The sequence below is a fragment of the Melanotaenia boesemani genome, chromosome 8 (assembly GCF_017639745.1).
Source record: "Melanotaenia boesemani isolate fMelBoe1 chromosome 8, fMelBoe1.pri, whole genome shotgun sequence".
In the NCBI taxonomy this organism is placed as follows: domain Eukaryota; kingdom Metazoa; phylum Chordata; class Actinopteri; order Atheriniformes; family Melanotaeniidae; genus Melanotaenia; species Melanotaenia boesemani.
In genome coordinates, this window is record NC_055689.1 from 14049711 (window position 1) to 14071365 (window position 21655).

The 21655-nt window shown below is 37.8% G+C and overlaps 1 protein-coding gene across 1 annotated transcript in view; it reads right to left on the reverse strand.

The window, feature by feature from the left end:
* Window positions 1-21655, reverse strand: part of clstn2a (calsyntenin 2a) — a 157773-nt gene that overhangs the window by 18255 nt on the left and 117863 nt on the right. The window contains exons 4-9 of the mRNA XM_041993079.1: window positions 21476-21587; window positions 21168-21264; window positions 15003-15152; window positions 10645-10830; window positions 10020-10277; window positions 9150-9271 (exon numbers count right to left, since the gene is read on the reverse strand). Coding sequence (XP_041849013.1) covers window positions 9150-9271; window positions 10020-10277; window positions 10645-10830; window positions 15003-15152; window positions 21168-21264; window positions 21476-21587 — 925 coding nt within the window. The remainder of the gene's footprint in view (window positions 1-9149; window positions 9272-10019; window positions 10278-10644; window positions 10831-15002; window positions 15153-21167; window positions 21265-21475; window positions 21588-21655) is intronic.

Below are 21655 nucleotides of genomic sequence, written 5' to 3' on the forward strand. Positions count from 1 at the left end.
TACTGCTCCAAGCAAAAGAATATGACATAAATAAAATTTAATACATAAATATATAAAAATAGGCACACTTATTTCAGATATTAATATACTCGTGTTCATTACTGAGATGGAAAACATCAAGGATGAAGAAACTGTACACACACTTTCTGATCATTCATTTATTACAATGAATGTCCCTTTTCTGTTAGTCTTACAGATGCTAGTGAATAAACCTTACTTCACTGATCCAGGCCCTGTTTGTTGTGCATGCAGAAGCAGTGTTTTATTGCTGAGAATAAAACTCCAGAGATAAACCCCCTCTATCTCATGGCAATGGGCTTCAGATTATTTACGAGAGGCTATTACATCATATATATCAGCCCAAAAGAAGGAAGAGTTTAAGAGCCTATTGGACCTAGAAAATCAAACAGCCTAGAGACTAAATTAAGGTTTTCAAGACCTCCGGCAAAACAATTAAATGCTGCCTGCTATGCATCATAGCAGTTAAAAATAACCGAGTCCCAGATCTTTTATATTTTGCGGGGTTTTATAACAGAGGTTATATGATCAGTGAAGCAAAATGGATGCAAACCAAACACAACCCCTTATTCACAGGCAGCATTAGTGCATTTTAAATCTGCTGACATAAACAGAATAACGAGGACATTCAGCTGCCTGCCTGGAAGCTCCTTAATAAGGTCAATTTTATTTTAGTTCACTGGAGAAGTTTTGGATGCAGGGGGACTTCTTTTAATATATCCAAAAGATTTATGATGGTGCTCTGATCTATTTTTTCTAACTTTCATCTTCTGGCAAGTGATACCAGCTTCAACAGCTTAACTTTGCCTTGTTAAAACCACTGGTTGAAACTAAAATTTTTGTCATGCAGGATTATGTAGGGGTCATGAAGGCGGTCTAAAACATGCATGCTGTAAAGACAGTAAAGCACCAGGAAGTCAAGCTGCTTTCTGTTGGAGGAGAAAACATGATTATCAATATCTGTCATGCAGAAACATGATAACCTTGTCATGGCAAAGCATTGTGTTTTGGTCTTGGCATTAAGGTTGAAAAGGGGGGGAAAATTTCTGGTAAATTTCCAGAAACTTTCCATGGAAAGTTAAGCTTGGGAATTTTGGAAATATTCAAAATTGGAAACTTTTCACTGCAATTATGGGAATTATAGGGATTTCATGGGAATTAACTGGAATTTGGGGATAATTTCAGCAAACTATCATATCCAAACATAAATATCAAGATTTTGTTTTGTCATAAGTAGACATCCATGCAAAATAAAACAATTAAGTACATGGCACTTCAACAGATTTACTGCAGAGTAGAACTTTAAAACTTTAATTCTTTTACTGAACAACAAAAAGATGAATGTTGAGTAAAGTTTTACTCAACCAAATGGCCACCAGTTTTTTCCACTCTCACATTTGTGAGCCTGTTGCAACCTTTGTGTGCTTGTTACTGAACAGTGGCCAGTTGCGCTCAAAGGCAGCTAATGATTGTGGGATTTGGAGGATGATGGAGGATACAGGTGCAAGCGCCCCAGATCCACAAAGTCTCTTCCACCAGGTGGATGCAGATATGTGCTAGCATGGCTGCTAGATTCCATCCTCTTCCCAAAGGCCTTGCTTGGTTCGGTACTTTGCCCAGAACTTTGCCTGAATATCATAGCTATTTAAGTGTGCTTGTTATAAATCTGGTTGTTTTAGCCAAGATTATGCAACAATATATTTTCATTCTCTGTACCGCTTAGTCCATTATGGGTCACGGGTAAGCTGGAGCCTATCCCAGCATTAACAGGTGAGAGGCAGGGTACACCCTGGACAGTTCAACAGTCTATCGTAGGGCACAGACATAGGGGACAAACAACCATTCACACTCGCACTCACTCCTAGGGAGAATTTCGAATCATCAATTAACCTAACATGCATGTCTTTGGACGGTGGGAGGAAGCCGGAGAACCCAGAGAGAACCCACACATACAGGGGGAGAACATGCAAATTTCCCAGAGAAAGGCCACTGCCCTCAAGGTTCGAACCTCCTCTAAAAGAGAGGAAAAGAAAAAAGAAAGGGACAGAGAAAGAGATGAGACAAGAGTCAGGATAAGACCGTCTCACTGTCTGGAGAGAATTCATTCCATAGTGCGTCTTTAACATCAAAGTAAAAACAGAAGCCCTAAGGCTGCATAAATCATTTAGTTGCAGTGAACTAGCCGGCTGAGGGGGAAGGATATCTGTTTCCAGTCCTGACCAATCAGTGAGGCAAGTTTTATTCTTCATCGTGCTTGTCTTTCTTCTCAGTCAGGGGTCGCTTCAGGAATATCACCCCCTAGTGAGCATTGTTGTAACTGCATGAAATTTGCTATAGTAGAGGGCAGTGTGAGGGGAAACCCAAACAAAGGAATGTGCAGGAAATCCCTGCCGAATTGACCCAAGTCCCCTGGACAATCCTGGTGTGAATGCATCCCTTAGAGCTGGGATATACTTGCTGTGTACGTGTCAACATTCCGTTACATTTGTGTATATAGTTGCTGAAAGACGACAGCAGGACAGCGCAGCCAAACTGCTTGATACTGGAGGTCACCATTGGTGACAGTAGTCAGCACATGGACGCTGAAATAGTGAAAAGGCCAACAGTTTACCAATCTGTTGCCAACTATTAGGGCATGAGTGTTTATCACTGTACAACAAGGAGGAAATATCACAAGATGCTCGTTGTTGCAGACAAGGTCCGGCAGGGTGCTCTATTTACCTATCCACTATTGTGACCTCGTGTTCATGTTTTATTTGCATGAGCGTGTGCTAACACCAAATGTATCCCAGTCATTAAAGGGGCAAATGTTGCTGGTCATCAATATGGGAATGGTTATAAAGCTTTTTCCAAAGTATTTGAAGTCCATCAATCCACAAGTGTAAAACATTTTAGACAGTTCCCATCTTATCGGGAGTGGAAGTCCCAGGAAGTTCATCCCAAGGTCAAACTTCAGAGAGAAAACATGAATCTCAGATTTTATGGGGGTCAGTTGGCTTGTTAATGTTAACGTTCATGAAAAAAAGACAAAAAGACTGAGCAAGTATGATCTGTTCAATAGGCTGTAAAGAGAAACCCTCTTCTTTGTAAGATGCAATGTCGATTCTAAACAAACTATAGGACTTTGGGAGTTATGTCCTCTGGACAGAAGAAAAACAAACACAGTATAGCAGAACAAATCACACCAATATTGGAGGGCGGATCATTCAGGCTTGTTTTATAGCCACAGGACCTGGACATCTTTTACTCATTGATTTATCGATGAACTCCTCGGTATACCGAAGTATTCTGGAGTGAGATATGAGGCCATCTGTCTGACAGCTAGATGCTGCCTAAAACTCGGTCGTGCAACAGGACAACGATCTTAAATAAATCAGCAAATATACAAGAGAATAACAGAAAAAGAAATAAATGAGGGTGTTGCAATAGACCAGTTAAGGTCAAGGGGTGTACTTTGTTTTTCATGCACTGCTTTAGCATTTTGGTACATATGAATAATTTAATTTAGTTTAAATATGCTTGTGAACAGTAACATTAAATGTTTGTGTATTCCACCCAGCACAAATCCTAATCACAAAATAAGAATATTATTCTTACACACAAGTATGACTGTTATTCCTCACCATCAGGTCTCAGCACACACACACACACACACACACACACACACACACACACACACACACACACACACACGTCATTTACACTTTGAGGGATGATGCAGTTAGGTGCAACACATGAAGCACCTAAAGCAGACAAACTCCAGCTGAGCATTTAAATGAAGGTTTTAAAAAAAGGAAAAACTGTGACAACAAATGAAATGAACATGCAATAAAAATGTTTATGCTAGAGGCAAAACCCAACATGTTCTCTGGTGCCCTCCTCCCTTTATGTTGGGTTGGAACAGATGAGTGAAAATATGAATTACCTTTACAACTTGTGTTTGTATGAAAAGCAGGCGTGTCTTAAGCTCTCTTACAGAATGACATGCAAAGTTACAGTGATTATTTTCAAATAAAATGGAACAAAAAGCTTTTTCCAAAGTATTTGATGTACACAAATAGCTTTAAATTGAAAAAATAAATATTAGTTATAGTGTTTTTACACTAACACTGTAAGGTTTAAACATGTTTTAAGCCTGTAACTTACAACATGAGTGGGTTACATTAAACTTTATCTTAGAGGCTGCACTGAACTACACTTTCTGATAGGCATGATTTTCTCAGATAATTAAATGATTTTATTATTTTGTCTGGACTGAAACCTGGACATTAGTTCCCCACAGCAGGACTGAGAATGAGATGCCAGCTGCCAGGCAGACAGGTATAATCAATCAGCCTCATCGCTTTTTGCCTGCAAGCTGTTGATGTCAATCTCTGAGCCTCCATGTGAGATGTTAAGGTTGCTAAATGTGCGTCTCAGTCAATAAAAAGTGAACTGTGCTTAGTCTTGCAGCTCTGAGTGCAGCACCTTCATTTAAAATTTACATGTGAACCCAGGTGATGTCTTCCCCTCACTGCTAATTGAAGCTAGAGCTTAAAAGTACCTGTGACTACTGTAGAGGTAATTGATCTGGGACTGGATGCCAATTAAACCCTTTTCTGTTGCATTCCAAAGGAAAACTTCAGTGGGTGTTGGCTTTTGATGAGTGTACACTGATTGTAATCTTGTAAGTGAGATGTAACTAAATAACTCTGTGAAGCAACACTTCAGTATGTCTTGATATCTAACACAAACAGGAAGAGAGACAGCTCAGTCACACACCACTGCCATCTAAACCATCCAATTAACCTCTTGAGAAACAAAACGTGATTTCTAATCAACACAGAGTAGAGAACAAGCTAAGGTACAACAGGCATGGTGGTAGCAGGGAGATAAGGCAGATAAAAGTAAATGTGCTACTGACAAGCATGGAGTAATCTTGTTTCCCTCCAACACTGAGGCACTATTACTAATATACAACATAATAATAAACAGCAGGGGGTTTCTAGAACAACCGGGCTTTGTAAATAGTAAAAATTCTGAATCACAGGCTGAGCTCTACCACCATTAATGCTGAATAAAACTTTTATTTTTTGGCCCTGTTCACATCTCATGCCTAAGCTGAGAAAAATATTAGTCACCTGTCTTTCCTCTTACCGCTCATGTAATATTTGCACTCTGTCTGTATGGACCCTGCTGTTAGTAAACAGGGATGAATTCATTGTCACACCACACACACTTGTTATAGTTGTACAACCTAAAGAGCCATTCAAACATTAACAGTCTGATATGAAAAATGTTTAGTTTTGTTTGTGACTGCCTAAATCATATTTCCTTTAACACCACGTCAGATACATTTGCTCTTTCTTTGGCTTCCAGGGCAATTGAAAAGTGAACCTTAATTTGAATAGGTCTCTGTGACTGAGTGAATAACCCAAGGACAGCTGGATTGTGCTGATAGGCTCTTCAGACTCAGGAAAAGTGAATACTGTGTATAAAGAGGAGAGATCCTATTGTCCATTACTGAAACTGGAAAAGAAGAAGAAAGATAAGCATACTGTGTGTGTGTGTGTTTGTAAGACTCACAAATAAGTCAGAGCTTGTAGATGTGTGTGTGTAAGTTTCTGTCAGATGTGACATTCCTTCAGTGTTCGATCGATGAGGAAAATGGAAGCCTCTTTCTCTCTCACTTTCTCTTTGCCAGCTTTCTTTCATCCCACTCTACCCCACCTCTCTTGGGATAAGAATTGCAAAATCAATAGAGCTAAATGGAGTTGCCACGGAAGCCATTGAGTGTCCTTACTAAGTGCTGAAGCCATGACACTCCACAGCCTCCTCTCGCATTACACTTCTTTTTCAACTATCTTTACAACATCAGCTTCTGCTCATAGCTGACCCCTCAGTTTCCAAAAACTCTGAGATACTAAATGATAAGTAGTGGAAAATAGCTAAATACTTTTTTTATGCTCAATAAGCTCTCGTTTTGGAGTTTTTTTGTGACTGATTAATTATGGTTAGTTTATTGTTTATTATCAATCAAGCAGATCTGGAATAAAAATGTATTTTGACCATTTGTGGCACTGAACATTATAAACACCATAGACATTCACAGTAGTGATGCGCGGGTCGGGGTTTTTTCCGACCCGCGGGTCCCGCTCTTTTAAAAAAACTGGACCGCACCAAACCGCCCCGCACCTCCGCTTCTATTTTTTTAACCCGCCCCGCCCCACACATGATATTGACGAATGCTTTTATTTAGTCTGAGAAAGGTGCATATGGCCTCCTAAATTGGCACTGGAAACTGGCAACACAAAATTTATTTTCATTTGAACGTTAAGCCTATAAACATAAATAGGCAAATAAAGTGTTTTAAAGCGTTTAAGTGTTATAAAGGACATAGCCAATGCTGCTGCTGTTGTCTGCACTGATTACCTCGTTGAACCTGTCCCAAACCTGTGATTTAGCCATTTGACCCTCCTTCTTCTTTTTAATGACGTAAACTCCCGAACGAATGTTATTTAACACTTCTTCCATCTTTTGTTGCTTGTCTGCTTGGCGCTTTCTGCACCTGCGTAGCCTACTACGCGCCAACGTGGACATTACGTTATAAAATGTGACCTGTGTTTAAATAACTGATAAATATTTTGTCTTACATATTATAGTAACAAAATGTAGACATTGATTAAGGTCTTTATTTTCAGTTTGACAAAAAATAAAATTAATAGATAGAACTAGATATTTCAGAATAGTAAACCACACCAACCCACCCCGCAGTGAAGCGAAAATTCTTTGACCCGCCCCAACCCGAACCGCGGGTAACCCGCAGGACCCGCGGGTTAGGGGGCGGCCTGCGCATCACTAATTCACAGTATACCATATCTTGTAAATATACAGGAGCTTAGATTCATTCAAAATGTTTTCAGCTGTAGTGTAATGTCCAGCAATGATTTGACAAATAGTTTACATGTCTCTCCTCAGTAGGAAAAGAAGCAACGTTCTCTACAGTATCTCCCACTATTTGGACAGACACAACAATGTTTATTGTTCTTTGCTTAAATATTATTTTACTGCAGAAACTGACCCTAAAGTGATAGAAGGAATTAACAGAATTAAGATGCAAGGAGTATTTAACAAATATATGATGGCTGGTGCTGCAAAATACCTTCTGCCGATGAGTCATATCACTGAGGATAAAGTATCTCCCTGGTGTGTGTTTGCTTTTGATTAATTTCTATCTAAATAATTTTGATTTGTTCGAGTTAAAAGTTTATATTCACTGACTGTGTAGTAAATCCAATTTCTCTTCATAAGTTAAGGTTGTCTTATCATCTTCTAAATATACTTCATCTGTTTGGAAATAGCAGTAATAAAAGCAATAAACACTACAGTAAAATAGTAGTAAATAAATAAAGTAAATAAATCAATTAAATATAAATTCTTTTAAAAAAGTATGTTTTAAGATTTGACTTTAAAACAGTGTGTCAGCATTTTGCACTCACACTGGGAGCTGGTTCCATGGGAAACAGGCCTGAAAACCAAAAGCTCTGCCCCTCCAAGTCAGCATTAGTAGAGCAGTAGTAGTGCAGCAGTAAGCTCAGCTGAATCACTGAGTTGTTATTTTTCTTCTTCACTGTTCATTTGTGCAGTTCTCAATTTTCAGACCAATTTGCTTTCATATTTAATGAGTGTCTGCACTGCTGAATCACAAAATGTGTTTGACTGCACTGGATGAGGGAAACAGAATACGAGGACGGCTGTGAAACAGAGAGAATGACAAACACCCTTAATGTCTTGAGGTTGTTTGCTTAGAAAACTTAGCAGTCTGCAGCTTGGATGCCCTTCTCTTTGTCACATTCACGTCTGAGGGCCTCAGGGGAAACGAACAGTGGACTGTGGAAAACACTTTTTAATCTACCTTTGACCTGGAACAAACAAAAACCTGGCTGGTTGGTAAACCTGAGAAAAATGAATTTTGTTAAACCTGTGGCCTGTAATAAACTTCTTTCTTGGCAAGAAGAAACACACCAGAACAATGACAGGTAGCGCCAAGAAAAACTCACTGTGGTTTATTTTCCCACAAGGAATGGTTCATTTACCTCCTGACACATGAATTAAATGTGCAAAAATTACTATATAGTTTTGTATGTTATGTCTTTACAAATCTTTGGGTAATAATCCCAAACAAAGAGTTTTAGGCTGAGGCATTTATTTCAACATGTGGTGGCACAAGTGAAAAAAAGACCATTTACAAATCTTTCCACATTGTGAGCTAAAACTCTAAAGCTCCTAATAATTTGCCACAATTATAAGGCATTTCTGAATAATTTCAGAATGAGGCGAATAAATCCTGCTTCCCAGAGGTGAACAAGTAGATCAAATTCAGATTAGATTCATAACTACCATTGATTATTACAGTACTCAGCATGGGAGAGTCTGTAAAAATAAGAGTCGCCTACAGGAGAATTCATTGGCAGCTTATCTTTAAAACTGTTTAGATTATATCTTATTATATACAGTACAATTTTTCTACTTAGTGATTGGCCAGATAGCTAGAGTTTCTGAATACGTTATAGCTAGATGATTCTCATTCAAGCTTTTACTTCAATGACTCATTTAAACTTGGCTGCTCCAACATCACTCGTCTGACCCCGATTGCAGTCTTGTAAAGGGAGAAGGCATAAAAGCTGTCTCGTTGAAGGCTTGAGGTTTCCAAAACTGCCTGCAATGCAGCTTACGTAATTCAAAGGTTTTTGAAAATGCCAGAGAGCGCATCTGTCTAACTTAAATAGGAGAAACACTGCAACATTTGGTTTGAATTGAGTTTTTTGTTTGTGTTCTACAGTAGCTGAAGCAACATCCTATGATGCAACTCTACAGGACTGAACACAAAGCTTCACTGCCTGACACATGACAGATGAGGGAGATCTGCTGCTGGGAAAGCTATTATCAATAACCAAGCAGATATTCCACTTCTGGTCTGTGCATCTGTGTGTGTGTACATCTGTGTGGTAATTAGATTGGAAAGCTCCCTTCACTACACAAATACCAGTAGTCCTTCACTTGCTGTAGAGCACCATCCTAAATCTTTGTTCACAAAAACGAGCCTACAACCAGAGAGACATGCATGCACATTTAACATATATGCTCCTCACCTGCTCCAGTTTCCAGTGGAACTCAGCAGGTCTGAATGTGTCGATCTGTGTGAAATCTCTTCTGAGCAGGAACACCAAGCGGCAGTTGTGAACATACAAGGAGTAATGGTGGCGGTTCATCTCTGCAACAGGAAATCGCAAACATACACGGTCACAAAAGCAGACGCTTACATTTAAATCTAATTAGAAATTATACCAGTTTTTTCATTTACAAAATAACCTCACAGACGAAGAATGCTTTATTTATAAAGGTGATTGATGTTTTGAAAAGTTTTCATTGAGTACAACGGTTTGAAAACTTGGTCTCTTTTCAGTTGCCTGAACTAGGTTCATAAGTGTGGTTACCGTTTCAGTAGGTCCAGTTAGGTTTGCCATGTTACCTTTATGCTTTCCTTTATTTATGGACAAAATTTAATGTGATAATCTTGGGTGTGTCTTTGCATGTTTTTTGTATATTGGAAAAATAACCTCTTAGTTTTCTTTTTATGGAAGCATTGAGGAAACTTAGGATTATTCAGTTATAATAACGGAATAATATAACTATTTAAAAGCTCAGATATAATTATTTAAGGTAAAAAATGTAAAAAAAAAAAAGATTTCACTATGTAGAAGGGAATATTTGACAAAATGTGACGAACTTGTATTCTCGAAAAATATTTTAATCAGCTGACTGGTTTTCTCTTATGAAACAATTTGTGATAATAATTTAGGTCATATGTGTATTACCCAGTCTAAACATTGTTAACCACCTGTACAACACTGAAGTAATTTGATAAATGGTTGAGATTCTGGGTTTCAATATCTGAAAAAAGTGTATTTTATATCCTTAAAAAGAAGAAAAGTGTTATTGTGCTATGACTATTTTTTCACCTGTCTTGTCAGAGTTGCACAGCAAAGTTTCCTTCTCAGCTCTGAGTCCAGGACTGGGCCCATGTTTCATCCATGTAGCTATGGTAAATTGGTCCGTCAGGTTTTGGGGCACCATGTGATCTGGAATATTTGCAGCCTGACGCCCATCAAATCTGTAGATGAGGTCGCTGTCTCGTCCGTTGTCAGTGAGCAGAGACGCTGTCCAGTTTGTGGAAGGGCTGGGGGCAGGAAGGAGGTCGGTGCTGCCTGATGCTGCACCTGGATGTGCCAATCAGGAGATAAACCACTCAGGGCATTTCTCCTCAGACAACATTTTTAAATGAGCCTTTCTAAATAAACTTTAAATACATTCTAAATGTTAAATATACAAAATGTTCCTCATAAATAATGAAAAAATAATTGGCTTTACCCTTTCCAGGATCAACAGACTTAAAGAATTACCATCATCAAATGTATCACAAACACACACACACACACACATACACATAGTGATATATATATACATATATATATATATATATATATATATATATATATATCACTATCTCAGCACCTCACTATCTAAACAGGACATCCCTCTTCTTTACTTCTATTTATACTCTCTCTTATTTTTTGCTTTACTCACCACAGAGTTTTTGCAGAGACTTTTCAGAGTACGTTTCACGGTCACAGCCCTTTCCGATGTGATTTGTCTGCAGCTCTACCATCGCCTTCACGCCAGACAAGGGACCTCCACAGGTTTCCAAATGCATTTTGGGAAACAGTTGCTTGCTCCCAGTCCCGGGCTCATAGTCCACCCGTTTGTTCCAGCCTTAAAGGATCGAAATGATTGCAACAGTTTGAGCACAGACACTAGTGTCATAAGCTTCACTTCTTAAAAGTAGACAACTCTTAGACAGATCACTTGAACTGACTTTTTTCTTGAATCTGTTATCTTCATAATTTGATCATACAGACAGACTGAGATAGCTGAACAAAGTAGATTCACTGAGCTGGGGCAGCAAAATCAACTATTTAAAAAAAAGATTAACAACAAAACTGAATTTGCTGTGCTTGGTTTCAAAATCAGCATACAGAACGAGATGATGACATGCACCTAAACTGGTAGGCAGCTTGAGAGCTTGGAGCTTGCACAGTCAAATGTTTCACAGTTTCAAGCCAAAGGGAAACTGAAATCTCACTTTCAAGCTAGATTAAAAAAGGGAGCTGCTCAGTTTGTAACTGAGTCCTGCAGCCAGTATTGTATTTTTATTTTAAATGGTAACAGTAAACCTGTGTGTACATGAAGCCTTCAGTTTGAGTGGTGAAAAAGATTTGCCCCATAAATGTGTGTAGGACTGTGCATATGATATGATATGATATGATATATGATATGATATGATATGATATGATATATGTATTCAGTTAAATCACAAACAGAAACACACTGTGATCAAGGAAGCAGAGGTGAGTTGCAATAAGTGGCAGGGAGACATGTTTTAACAGCAGCTTCGGAAGCATAGCCAACCTTTTGCACACACAATAAATGAGGTTACGGAGGAGTGTAGAGGAAAATGGGTTTGAATGCATCATTGCATTATGTTTTATTCATAGTGCAAAGCTACTATCTGTAATGGTTTTAGATTAAGCCTGACGTGGGTTGATGGTTGTACTTTATATCTATTAGCCAAAATTATGAAGAAAATAATGGAACATTGATGAAGATGTTATCAAGAGGACAAGCGTTCACATCCAGCTGATATTTTTTCAGTGGTTCCATGTTCTTGGCTAACCTGTATGTTTTGGTCAGAAATAGCTCCTGCTTTTTATTCTCATGTGGTTTAATTCTCCAAGCCTTTTGAGCTAAATTTTTAATGTTAGGATGACCTTTAGATGAAAGTATTGTGCTACTTCACAGCCTGAATGCATTACTATTTCTCTCAGTAACTTGAACGCTTCAACAATATGCTAACAGAGATTCCCTCCTTGAATATACCAAAACCCTAAACAACTTCTTCACATCCATTTGAGTAAGAGATGTATATGAACTGATTGATCTTGTGTGTAACATCATCTCTATCATGGCTCAACTACCCTTTTTCTTTTAAAAGGATCACCTTTTATCATAACACATACCTATAAGTTGTTCTTTGTCATTAGCTTGATATCCATAATATGACTTAGAAAATATATTTGGGGTAGTATAAAAAAAAGAGAGAACATTTAAGACACTTTTTAAGTCAAAGGTAAATGCAACAACTTGGCTGAGCATAAATGAGGAAACAACATTATAACTAAGTGCTTCAACTCCCAGTTACACTAGATTTTACATGTCGAAAAATATCAGTAGCACTTAAAATCTGAATTTACTAGGTCAAACTTAGTTGTATTTCAGCAGAAGTCATTTGCAGGTCATAATCCACCATATACTGTAGATGACGGTCTGAATTTTAATAGCAAACAATCAGCTCCAGTATAACTTATGTTCATCCAAGCTGCCATCGCAGAGATATAAACTCAGGAGATCTTTGCAGGTGCATGTTTTCACTTACAGGCAACAAAGTCGTTACTGCCACGATCCCCAATAAACACTTGCAAGTCTTAAAAACCAGTTTTATAACAATTCTGACAGTGTTTGTTGGAGCAATGGAAATATGACAATGTGAAATAGATTTTTTCTTCTCCACCTTTTTCTTATTGGAGAAACTTGACTTTGGATTAAAAACCCTCAATATAAAAGGCAATGACTCTCTGTTGCATCTTTCTTATCATTTCCTGTTACCACTTTCACAAATGTCCTATGAATTATGCAAAATCTAACATCTGTCGCATGATTATCACCTAATTACCTTTTCCAAGGCCGATATGGAATATGGAACAGGTGATTAGATATTGGGGGTGATCTGGATCACTGCCTGGATCCAGGAATATTTTAAAAGATTCTTTACAGGTGCATGGCAGGATAAAGTATCCAGGAACATCGTTGAACTTTGTCACATCCGGCTCGTTTGCTGGTGAAAACAAAAGGTTGCTAAAACGTAATATCATTGGATTTTCAGCATTCTTCCTCTAAGATTTTTATTTAATTTTTGTAGTTTCCTTTAAATTTGCCAAAATCATTGTGTTTTGGTTGGTTGTCATAAACATATTTCTTTCACTATCGTTGTGAGATTGTTGTCCAAACTATTGAAAAAACACAAAATCCCAGAAGGGGAATCTTGGAGTCTTCTGAAATAATTGACACTTTGTTCAGAACATTTGTGACTGCTCAGTAAAACATTTATTGCTGTTATAACAATAAAAAAACGTCTGTTGACAGTTTTTGTTCTAAATGTTTCTTTGGTAGCAGCTCAAACACTTGACGGACGGTGGATAGACAGAAGGACATTTATTCAGTCCTACTGCCACGAGCTTCGCCTCATATCTTTTTCTAACCTTGACACTGCAGGTATCAATATAACTGTATGATATTATAGATAATTTTATATAAAAAACCGATGGCGTAAACTTAAAACTATAACAACAAGTGGCACTACAACACAGACATATGATGCAGAGTTTGTTTTCACTGGCAAGCTGATCGTGGTCACCATCAAATTGTGACTTAAGGTGGATTAATGCGGTGGGTGCGTGCTGTCGATTACGGCGTAGGTGACGCTTGTGAGTTTGCTCTCGCATTCGAGCGTAAGCGGTATGCGTTTTGGTGTTGTGTTGCAGTTTCTCCTCCTAATCTGAAGGTGGCAACAGGGGTGGTATCGGCCGGCAAACTCTTCAGGTTCTTTTGATGGCTTACTTCAGTTCAGTGGGTATTTTCTGTCTTTAAAACAACAATGGCGTCCAGCATGGTTCAGTGTCTTTATTAGCTTGTAGAAGAAATTAATCGATCAGCCTCTCATCAACTTGATCCACTGGTTATTGTTTTTAAAAACGGTGGTTATCACACAAATTCAGTGAGAACATCCAGATATTCAGCAACATATGAACCCAAACTGACCAATCACAAGGGAGTACCTCCGCGTAACCGTCTGTGTAGCAGGGGTGAATGTCAGGTCTGGAAGAGGTGCACGTACGTGGTGCCTACGGCGGTGACACAGACACCGCGCGAGTATAAATCTGCCTTTAGGTTTGCGCCTGCCCATGGGGAGACAGGAATAATTTTGCTAATAGAGCTTCTAAAAACTAATGCTCACAATCACTGACATAAAAAATTACAATGGCTTGGCGAAGGTCTGGGCTGTCTGAGTGCTTACACTTTAGATATTGGCTACAATGTGGTTCATGGATTTATGAAATGATTTATTCTCTGGTCAATTTATCTTTTGATTTTACAATAATTAATGAATTTATATTCTTATAAATATTGTACATGATGAAACTGCAGCTTTGTATTACATTAGTGTTTCAATAGGGACACATGCAGTGTAAGACAACTGGACAAGTCATTTAAAGAAATGACGTAGATCTGTGTTTTGTTCTTAAGGCTGTAACAAAAAAAAAAAAAAAAAAAAACCAGCACACTCTCCCCATCACAGGAACTTTGTTTGCTTTCTCTCCTGAACTGTCTGTCCATTCAGCCTCTTTCTTCACCCTTTCCTCTTATCTTTCTCTCTTATTCTAGTGTGAGTTTGATTCCTGAGATGCTGTCGGTGCTGACAGGTGAAGCAGCAAGGGAGATGGGCTGATTCGAATGCCAAGATGTTGGCATGTTAAAGGAGGAAGACAAAAAAAAAAAAAAAAACTCTAGTCAGCTTCCTCTCTAAAGGTTTCTGTCAGGCCCTTGTATTTCCGACATTCATTCTAAAATGAGATCAAATTCTTTCTAAGCAGGAAATATGTCCAAAAACTGCTTTGAATTGTCTGCCTTCATGTTAAAGTCATTTCTTAGATTCAGGTACATTTCAGCAATTTCCCTTCACACCAACATAGCTATATGGCAGTTCCTGTTAATTATTGCAAGAAAAGGCATAACGCAAATATTGTATTGGTTGCTTCTTTATCTCTAACCTTGCCATCCAGGTTTGCAGACTGGCTTGACTTCAATATGCACCACTGCATCCTCCTTGGCTTTCTTCTGACCACAGTCAAATGCAGACACTATAATCTTGTAGCTCTGCTCTTTGTCATAAGCCAGCCGCTCTGTGTTTCTGATATTACCTGAAGGGGACAAAAACAATGGAAAAATAATGAAGATTATTTACCAACCTGGGAAATTAGAATGTTGTGTTCGTTTGACAATAAGAAATAATGATTGCTCCACTGAGCAATAATTCCAACCGACTTAGCATTTAGAAAATCGCTCCTGCAGAAAAAAAAGAAAAAAAAAGAGAAAAAGTAAAGACAAGTTATGGTTCAGCAACCTTGTATTGCATATTGCATGTGAATATAAAACCTCTTTGTAGGCAGTCAGTGCAGAACTGCAATGATGGATTATCTTCAGTGGTCACCGAGGTAACAGTGTAGAAACGGTGAGAGTGAGAAAAAGGAAATACCGCAGGGATGTAGATTTTCACAAACATGCCTTAGATGCCACAGCTAGACGGGGTTTTATACTGAGGTCACAATCTTGCAGTGCAACCCACTAACCAGCTAACGTCAAACAACATTTTAAAACATTAAAATTAATTATTCTTTCTTTCATGAGAAATTTTACACTGATAATGTGTCTTGTTGGCAATGTGTTCAAAATAACAAATCGCCACTGTAACAGACTTAAATATCATTACAGTTGTTTTTACAGATTTCTTTTTTTCCCACCAAGTTTGTAATGTTTTTGTTTAGGTGCATTTGTTGTTGCAAATTTTCACCGGCTGACAGAAAAAATGTCATTTGGGTTAGACTATACTGTTATATTCTTTATTTCTTTATTTTCTCAACATCTTGCTGCCTTGTTGTTCGTTCATTCTGTCTCATGAAGAGTTAAATTTGATAAAAAAAAATTAAACAAAACAAATTAAGTCCAGCTGCTGAGGCAAAGATACATGAGGAATTTAAACAAAAATATTATGAATGGAGAAATTTATGACAAAAAACATGCATTTTAAATGGAACATCGCAAGAAACTTATCATGATTTTGGTGAACTTATACAACCAGTACAGGGATAAGATTAATTTCAAGGACATTATTGAGAATATTGTAGTATAAATGTTTGTCTCTCGCTTGCTAATTGGCTCCCACTTCCCCACGCCTCTGAATTGGAGTATGTAGTATAAAAAACTGATCAATGTATAAATATAGTCTTTTAATACATGTTGCTATAGTAGCTTAAAAATAAGAATAAAAATAAATTTCAAAATATACCCTTGACTCTGATTAATATGCTTTCAGAACCTCTGATGGCAATTATAGCCTTGAAGGGCCTTTCTTTTGCATCTAGAAGCGTCATGTAGTTGTGTGTTAATACTCTCTACCACTCAATTACTCCTATGCTTTTAGGAATAATTATATTATTAGCAGATTTGAACTCTCTCCAAAGGTTTATGAGCTATAGATCAGGACTCACTGCTGGCCAGTTTAAAACAGTCCATCTTTTTAACAAGTTCTTCATGTTGCCGGAGGTGCGCTGCATGTTCTTCTGAAAAATTTAACACCTTCATATCAAGTCCAGTTTCCTGACATATGCTCACAGATTTCATTAAAGAGCACCTTGGTAGTTATCGGATTTCAACATTAGTTTTATACATTCAGTACCTCCTTTACCAGAGGAAACCAAACAATTTCACAGAAGGATAAAGCCTCCACCATTTTTTAATGTTGAGATGTTTATTTTTTTCTTGATGAGAATAATTTTGTTGCTTTTGGTGCACAGACTTGGAAGTGGTGTCTTCCTTGAGTCTTACTTGGTCGGGCATTCAGGTGTGGTGTGGGCTAACACCATGCCTGAAGGTCAACTAAGAGCTCTTTGAATGTTTGTGTGTTGTTTATTTACACATTATGCACCAATATTCACTGATCCTTGTCATTGTGTTTCCCTAGAGAACCACAACCTTTGAACAATTATACAACAGGCTGTTGTATAATTGAGAATCATTAAAACAGCAGGAAAAAAATGACCAATTTCATTTTAGCTTTTAGAACAGTTTCATTTTTTAGTTGCGTTCACACATCTCTCTCATAGTTACCATAGAAAAAGAAACTGGAAACAAACAGCATCTTTTACACAGTAAAAAAGTATTTTTAACAGTATTTACCAAAAACCAAACACATTAAGAATAAGAAACTTACAAATCTGAAAACCAGTCCATAAAGTTTAAGCTGTGTCCAGCATTTGAAATTATTTGTTGTTGTTTTTATCTATTGACTTGAGAATATGATGATTCACTTTTCAGGCAGAGAAGAAAGGTGAGGAATGGAGGGAGAAAAAAGGTGCACAGGAGTATTAAAAAAGGAAAGAAATCAGGAAAATGTGCCAAGCAGACATAAAAGAGAAAAGCAGGAGGGGAAATCAGACTCAGACAGTTTCAACAAAAATCTCTTACACAGACTGTTTGAACTGCAGATGAATAAAGGTACTGGATCCTAATCATTTTCTAGTTTTTTTTTTTCTTTTGTTCTTTTTTTTTGTTTTTACATCAAGGAGAACCATCAGTTTCTTCAGGTTATATTTTAATCAGATACATTTTCATTTATTTGGTTTATTATCTCTTAATAACTGAAAAGACAAGCCAAGCCAACATGGCTAATATGTCCTAATAATTATTGTCCTACAATAATACAGAGACTTTTTGTATAGCAATACATAACCAATATCTAAGTTTCTGTATCAGCCCACAGTGCTTATACATGCATGTTTCCGATCAGGTAGTAACTAACTGTGTTTCGTGTCTAACTGTCTAAACTGCGACACCAACAGTACAGAATAAAATTGAGGAAATGATGTGAAATGTGAGACTTTTGTGCACAATCCACTATTACCTTTCACTCCACATGTCAGATATTAAAGCTGTTTGCAGAAATAAATAAAGACGCACATTCCATATTAATTCTCCTAAGAGCGCACGCTCGAGGAAAAAAAAACAGGATTTTCAGGAAAAAGGGAGATGATATTAATAAGAACCTCAATCACTAAAATATGTTCTGTCATAGTGAAACAAAACTTACATGTTGTAAAATGCATTCAGCTAAACAAGGTGGACAGTCTGCTGCCAGCAAGTCAGTCTGAAAGTCATTGCAGCAGAGCGGGACGCAGACTGGAGGCTGGAGGTCTAGAAGTGATACAACGCCAATGAAACACACAAGAGGTGGATTTTCTTTTATTTATTTATTCTTACACAATGCTTTTTTTAAACTGATGTCCCAATTTCTGTCAAGACAGTCTTTATTTCTCGCAACTCCTTGTCCACCTGGTTAATAGTGGTGATTGTGTCCCTCTGCACCGCCCACACAACTGGGGCACCCAGCAACTATAAAGAAATATTATTTAACACTAAATAAACTGCTGCCAACCTCAGATGTATCTGTACATATTTTTATAAATTAAAATAAATTACCGGCATCATTACTGTCATTTAGCAGACACTTTTCTCCAAAGCGATTCACAACTCTGGGTTGTGAATTGAACTTCGGCCTTTAGTATGGGAGACGGATGCCCTACCGACTGAGATATCCAGCCACATGTTCCGATGCCTCTGGTGTGTCTTGCCTTCTGAAACTGCGATGACAGGATCAGCCACCTGCTGCCACTATTCTGTCTTTTTGACACAAGTTATGCCCATGCCGTGCCCACTGATTAAACATTTTTACGTTTTTCAGCATGGTCCATCAGGATCTTAGTCTCACACCCTGAAAAATTCTACTTCTAAACTCTTCTTCCCTCCCGAGTCATCATGCAAATGATGTGATGAATATGTACCATAGGCGTCCACCTGACCATTTATAGCCACCATGTGGCAGTGGGAAGCCGTTCCCTTACGTGCGCATGCTTCAGAGTTGATTCTGATTTATAAATGGAAACAGGTGTAGGACGTGCGTGCGCAGGCTTTCATAAATCTGAAAATTAGTGCGCAGCATTTGCTTTTTGCGCAGCAGACACCACCTGTAGTTTGCTTTACTACACACAGTTTGATAAATAAGGCCCCAGGTCTTCTTTACAGAGATGTTTATTCAATTCTTTGACTATCTGCCCCGAATGAAAAGAAAAAAAATCATAGATCTTTTTAACAGTAATTCATTTTGTGTGAAGACAAATTTTCACACTGTTAATTTAAATTCAATTTAAGAAAGCTGGATGTGCAAATGCCAAAGAGTAAAGTTCTATGTATAATAAAATTAAATTAAATCAAAAGGGTGTTCTATGTTGAGTAGCTCAATATAACGTTAACAATTCTGCAAACTGTCTTGATCTACTGGTTAAAAGCCTATTTGCTTACATCACTCTTTCAAAAGCTGCTTCACAATCAAATTAGTCCTAATTCTTTCTTAATGTATTTTCTGCTTTATTTTGACAGCCTGCTCCACTTTGACAGCAGTCACTTTTACTTTTTAAATCCTACACTACACTTCGTTCTCTGAACAAATTTACAATTGTTTTGGAGAATAAATCTAACCCAAAAAAATGTCTTCTTTCCAAAACAATATTATTGAGAGTGTGAGGAGATCAAGCGGAATCAGCTAGACATCTGTCAAATACTCTGAGAAAAACTGGGAGGTTAAATCAAAAAGCAATGATGCAAAATAATACATGCAACCGTGAAAGGTGTGAGACAGTTAAGAATGTACAAACATACTCAAAAACACACACATACACAAAAGCCCCTCAGTCTCCCTTCAATTTGGATTACACAGCACTCAGATCAGCACAGCCTGGATGTGGCGGCTCAGAGAAACGGCAGTGTAAATCCCAGAGCTGAAATTTTATAGCGGCAGTTATGCTCAGAGTAACACCTAAATAAAAATAGAATACACCCTTCAAGTCATCTTGGATTGACATACAGTCATAAATGGAAACAAGAAAAATTTGAGTTTATCACAGTTATGGATCTTTCTCAAGAAACTTCTGGACTATGATGAAAACTGACCCCACGACTCACAACTTTATTACACAGAAAATGAATTTTTGTATTTTTATTACATTGTAAAGCACTTGCTGGTTAAAATGTCAACCCTTCTAATATTTGATTATTGTGACATTATCTACAGAAATGCTTCTAGGAGTCTTCTCCATAAACTTGATATTATCTACCATGAATGGTCCATTGGTATCACATTATTTATAAAACCTTAACTGGCAAAACCCCTCTAACTTACTCACTCTCCATAACAGTGACCGTAAGCTGAGTTCCAGTAGCTACATTAACTTAGTCATCTGCTGTTCATGCTATTAATTGCTCCTTACACTTTTGAAATCATTATTTTATTGTACTTTTAATATCGTTTTACTTCTTCTGAAATGTGTACATTGCATTTGAACGTGTATCATTGCTATGTGCATGCAGCATTTTACTGTTGCCTCTGGCCCTGGTTGTCATTGCAACTGTGAGCTGGTTCTCAATTGACCTTCCTGGTTAAATAAAGGTTAAAAACAGCACATGTATATTCCCATTAAGCTGTAGTTTTGCACAGGTTCTTATAAAAACATGAGTAATGGAGTCCAAGTCTTCTTCTCTTAAAAACAACTATGACTTTGTGACTTAAGAATCATCTTCAGTAGTATTATTTCCTTACAAGCTTGGTTTCCATTGACTGTGGCAGGATTCGTTTCAAAGTCAGCTCTCTCGTGGCTATCTTTAGCAGAGACTTTTTCATGTTCACACAAAGTTGTGAGATCATAGAAACATGAACAGCCGAGGAATGAATTTTTTTCCTTTTATCAAGACATTAACCATTCTGTTTGTGTTCAAATGAGGCGAGAACAGCAGAGTTATTAGAGAACAGGCTATTGCTTGTAGTAGAAATCTGTCCCAAGTAGAGCTAAAATATCTCTAAGAGATCACTGAGCCTTGTATTCAAGTGTTTAAGTTTCAGGGAGGAAAATTCAACCAGGAAAAATTACTCTTTAGTGTAAATACATTTAATAAAACATTCCCATAAATAAATCCTCCTGGCACATCAACTGCTCCTGCACTCTGCTGCTCCATTGTCTCCCTTTCTCTCAGACAAACACATCACTCCAGATCACATCACTACCTACCAGACTGCTGTATAACCCACACAAATGCAAGCACACACTGACCATTGCGGTCTATGGCAAATGGCGTCCCTGCGGTGACAATTTCATAGTTGCAGATCTGGCTGTACTGTGGTGAACAGTCCTGGTCCCAAGCCTCCACCTGAAAGGGCAAAACAAAGTTCAGTCCGTCAGCCCTTCAACGACGTCTCAGCTAACACAAGCATCAATACTACTAATTTTATAATGTCCACAATTTTTTGCAATAGATTTTGTGGCATTATTAAACCCCCCCCCAAAAAAAACCTATTGATATGATTTTAACAATCAAAAAATGTATGACTGATATCTAAATATGCACCATATTCATATACCTGTAAAATGCTGTCGTAGATCTTGCCTTCAGTTACTGATGCCTTGTACAGTGACTCTCTAAACACGGGGCTGAACTCGTTGACGTCATCCACCTGGATGTGAACGACTGCCCTGAAAGGAGGGCAAAGCAGAACACAGCAGATGAAAGGAGGGAGCACAGCAGGAGAGAAACATACATA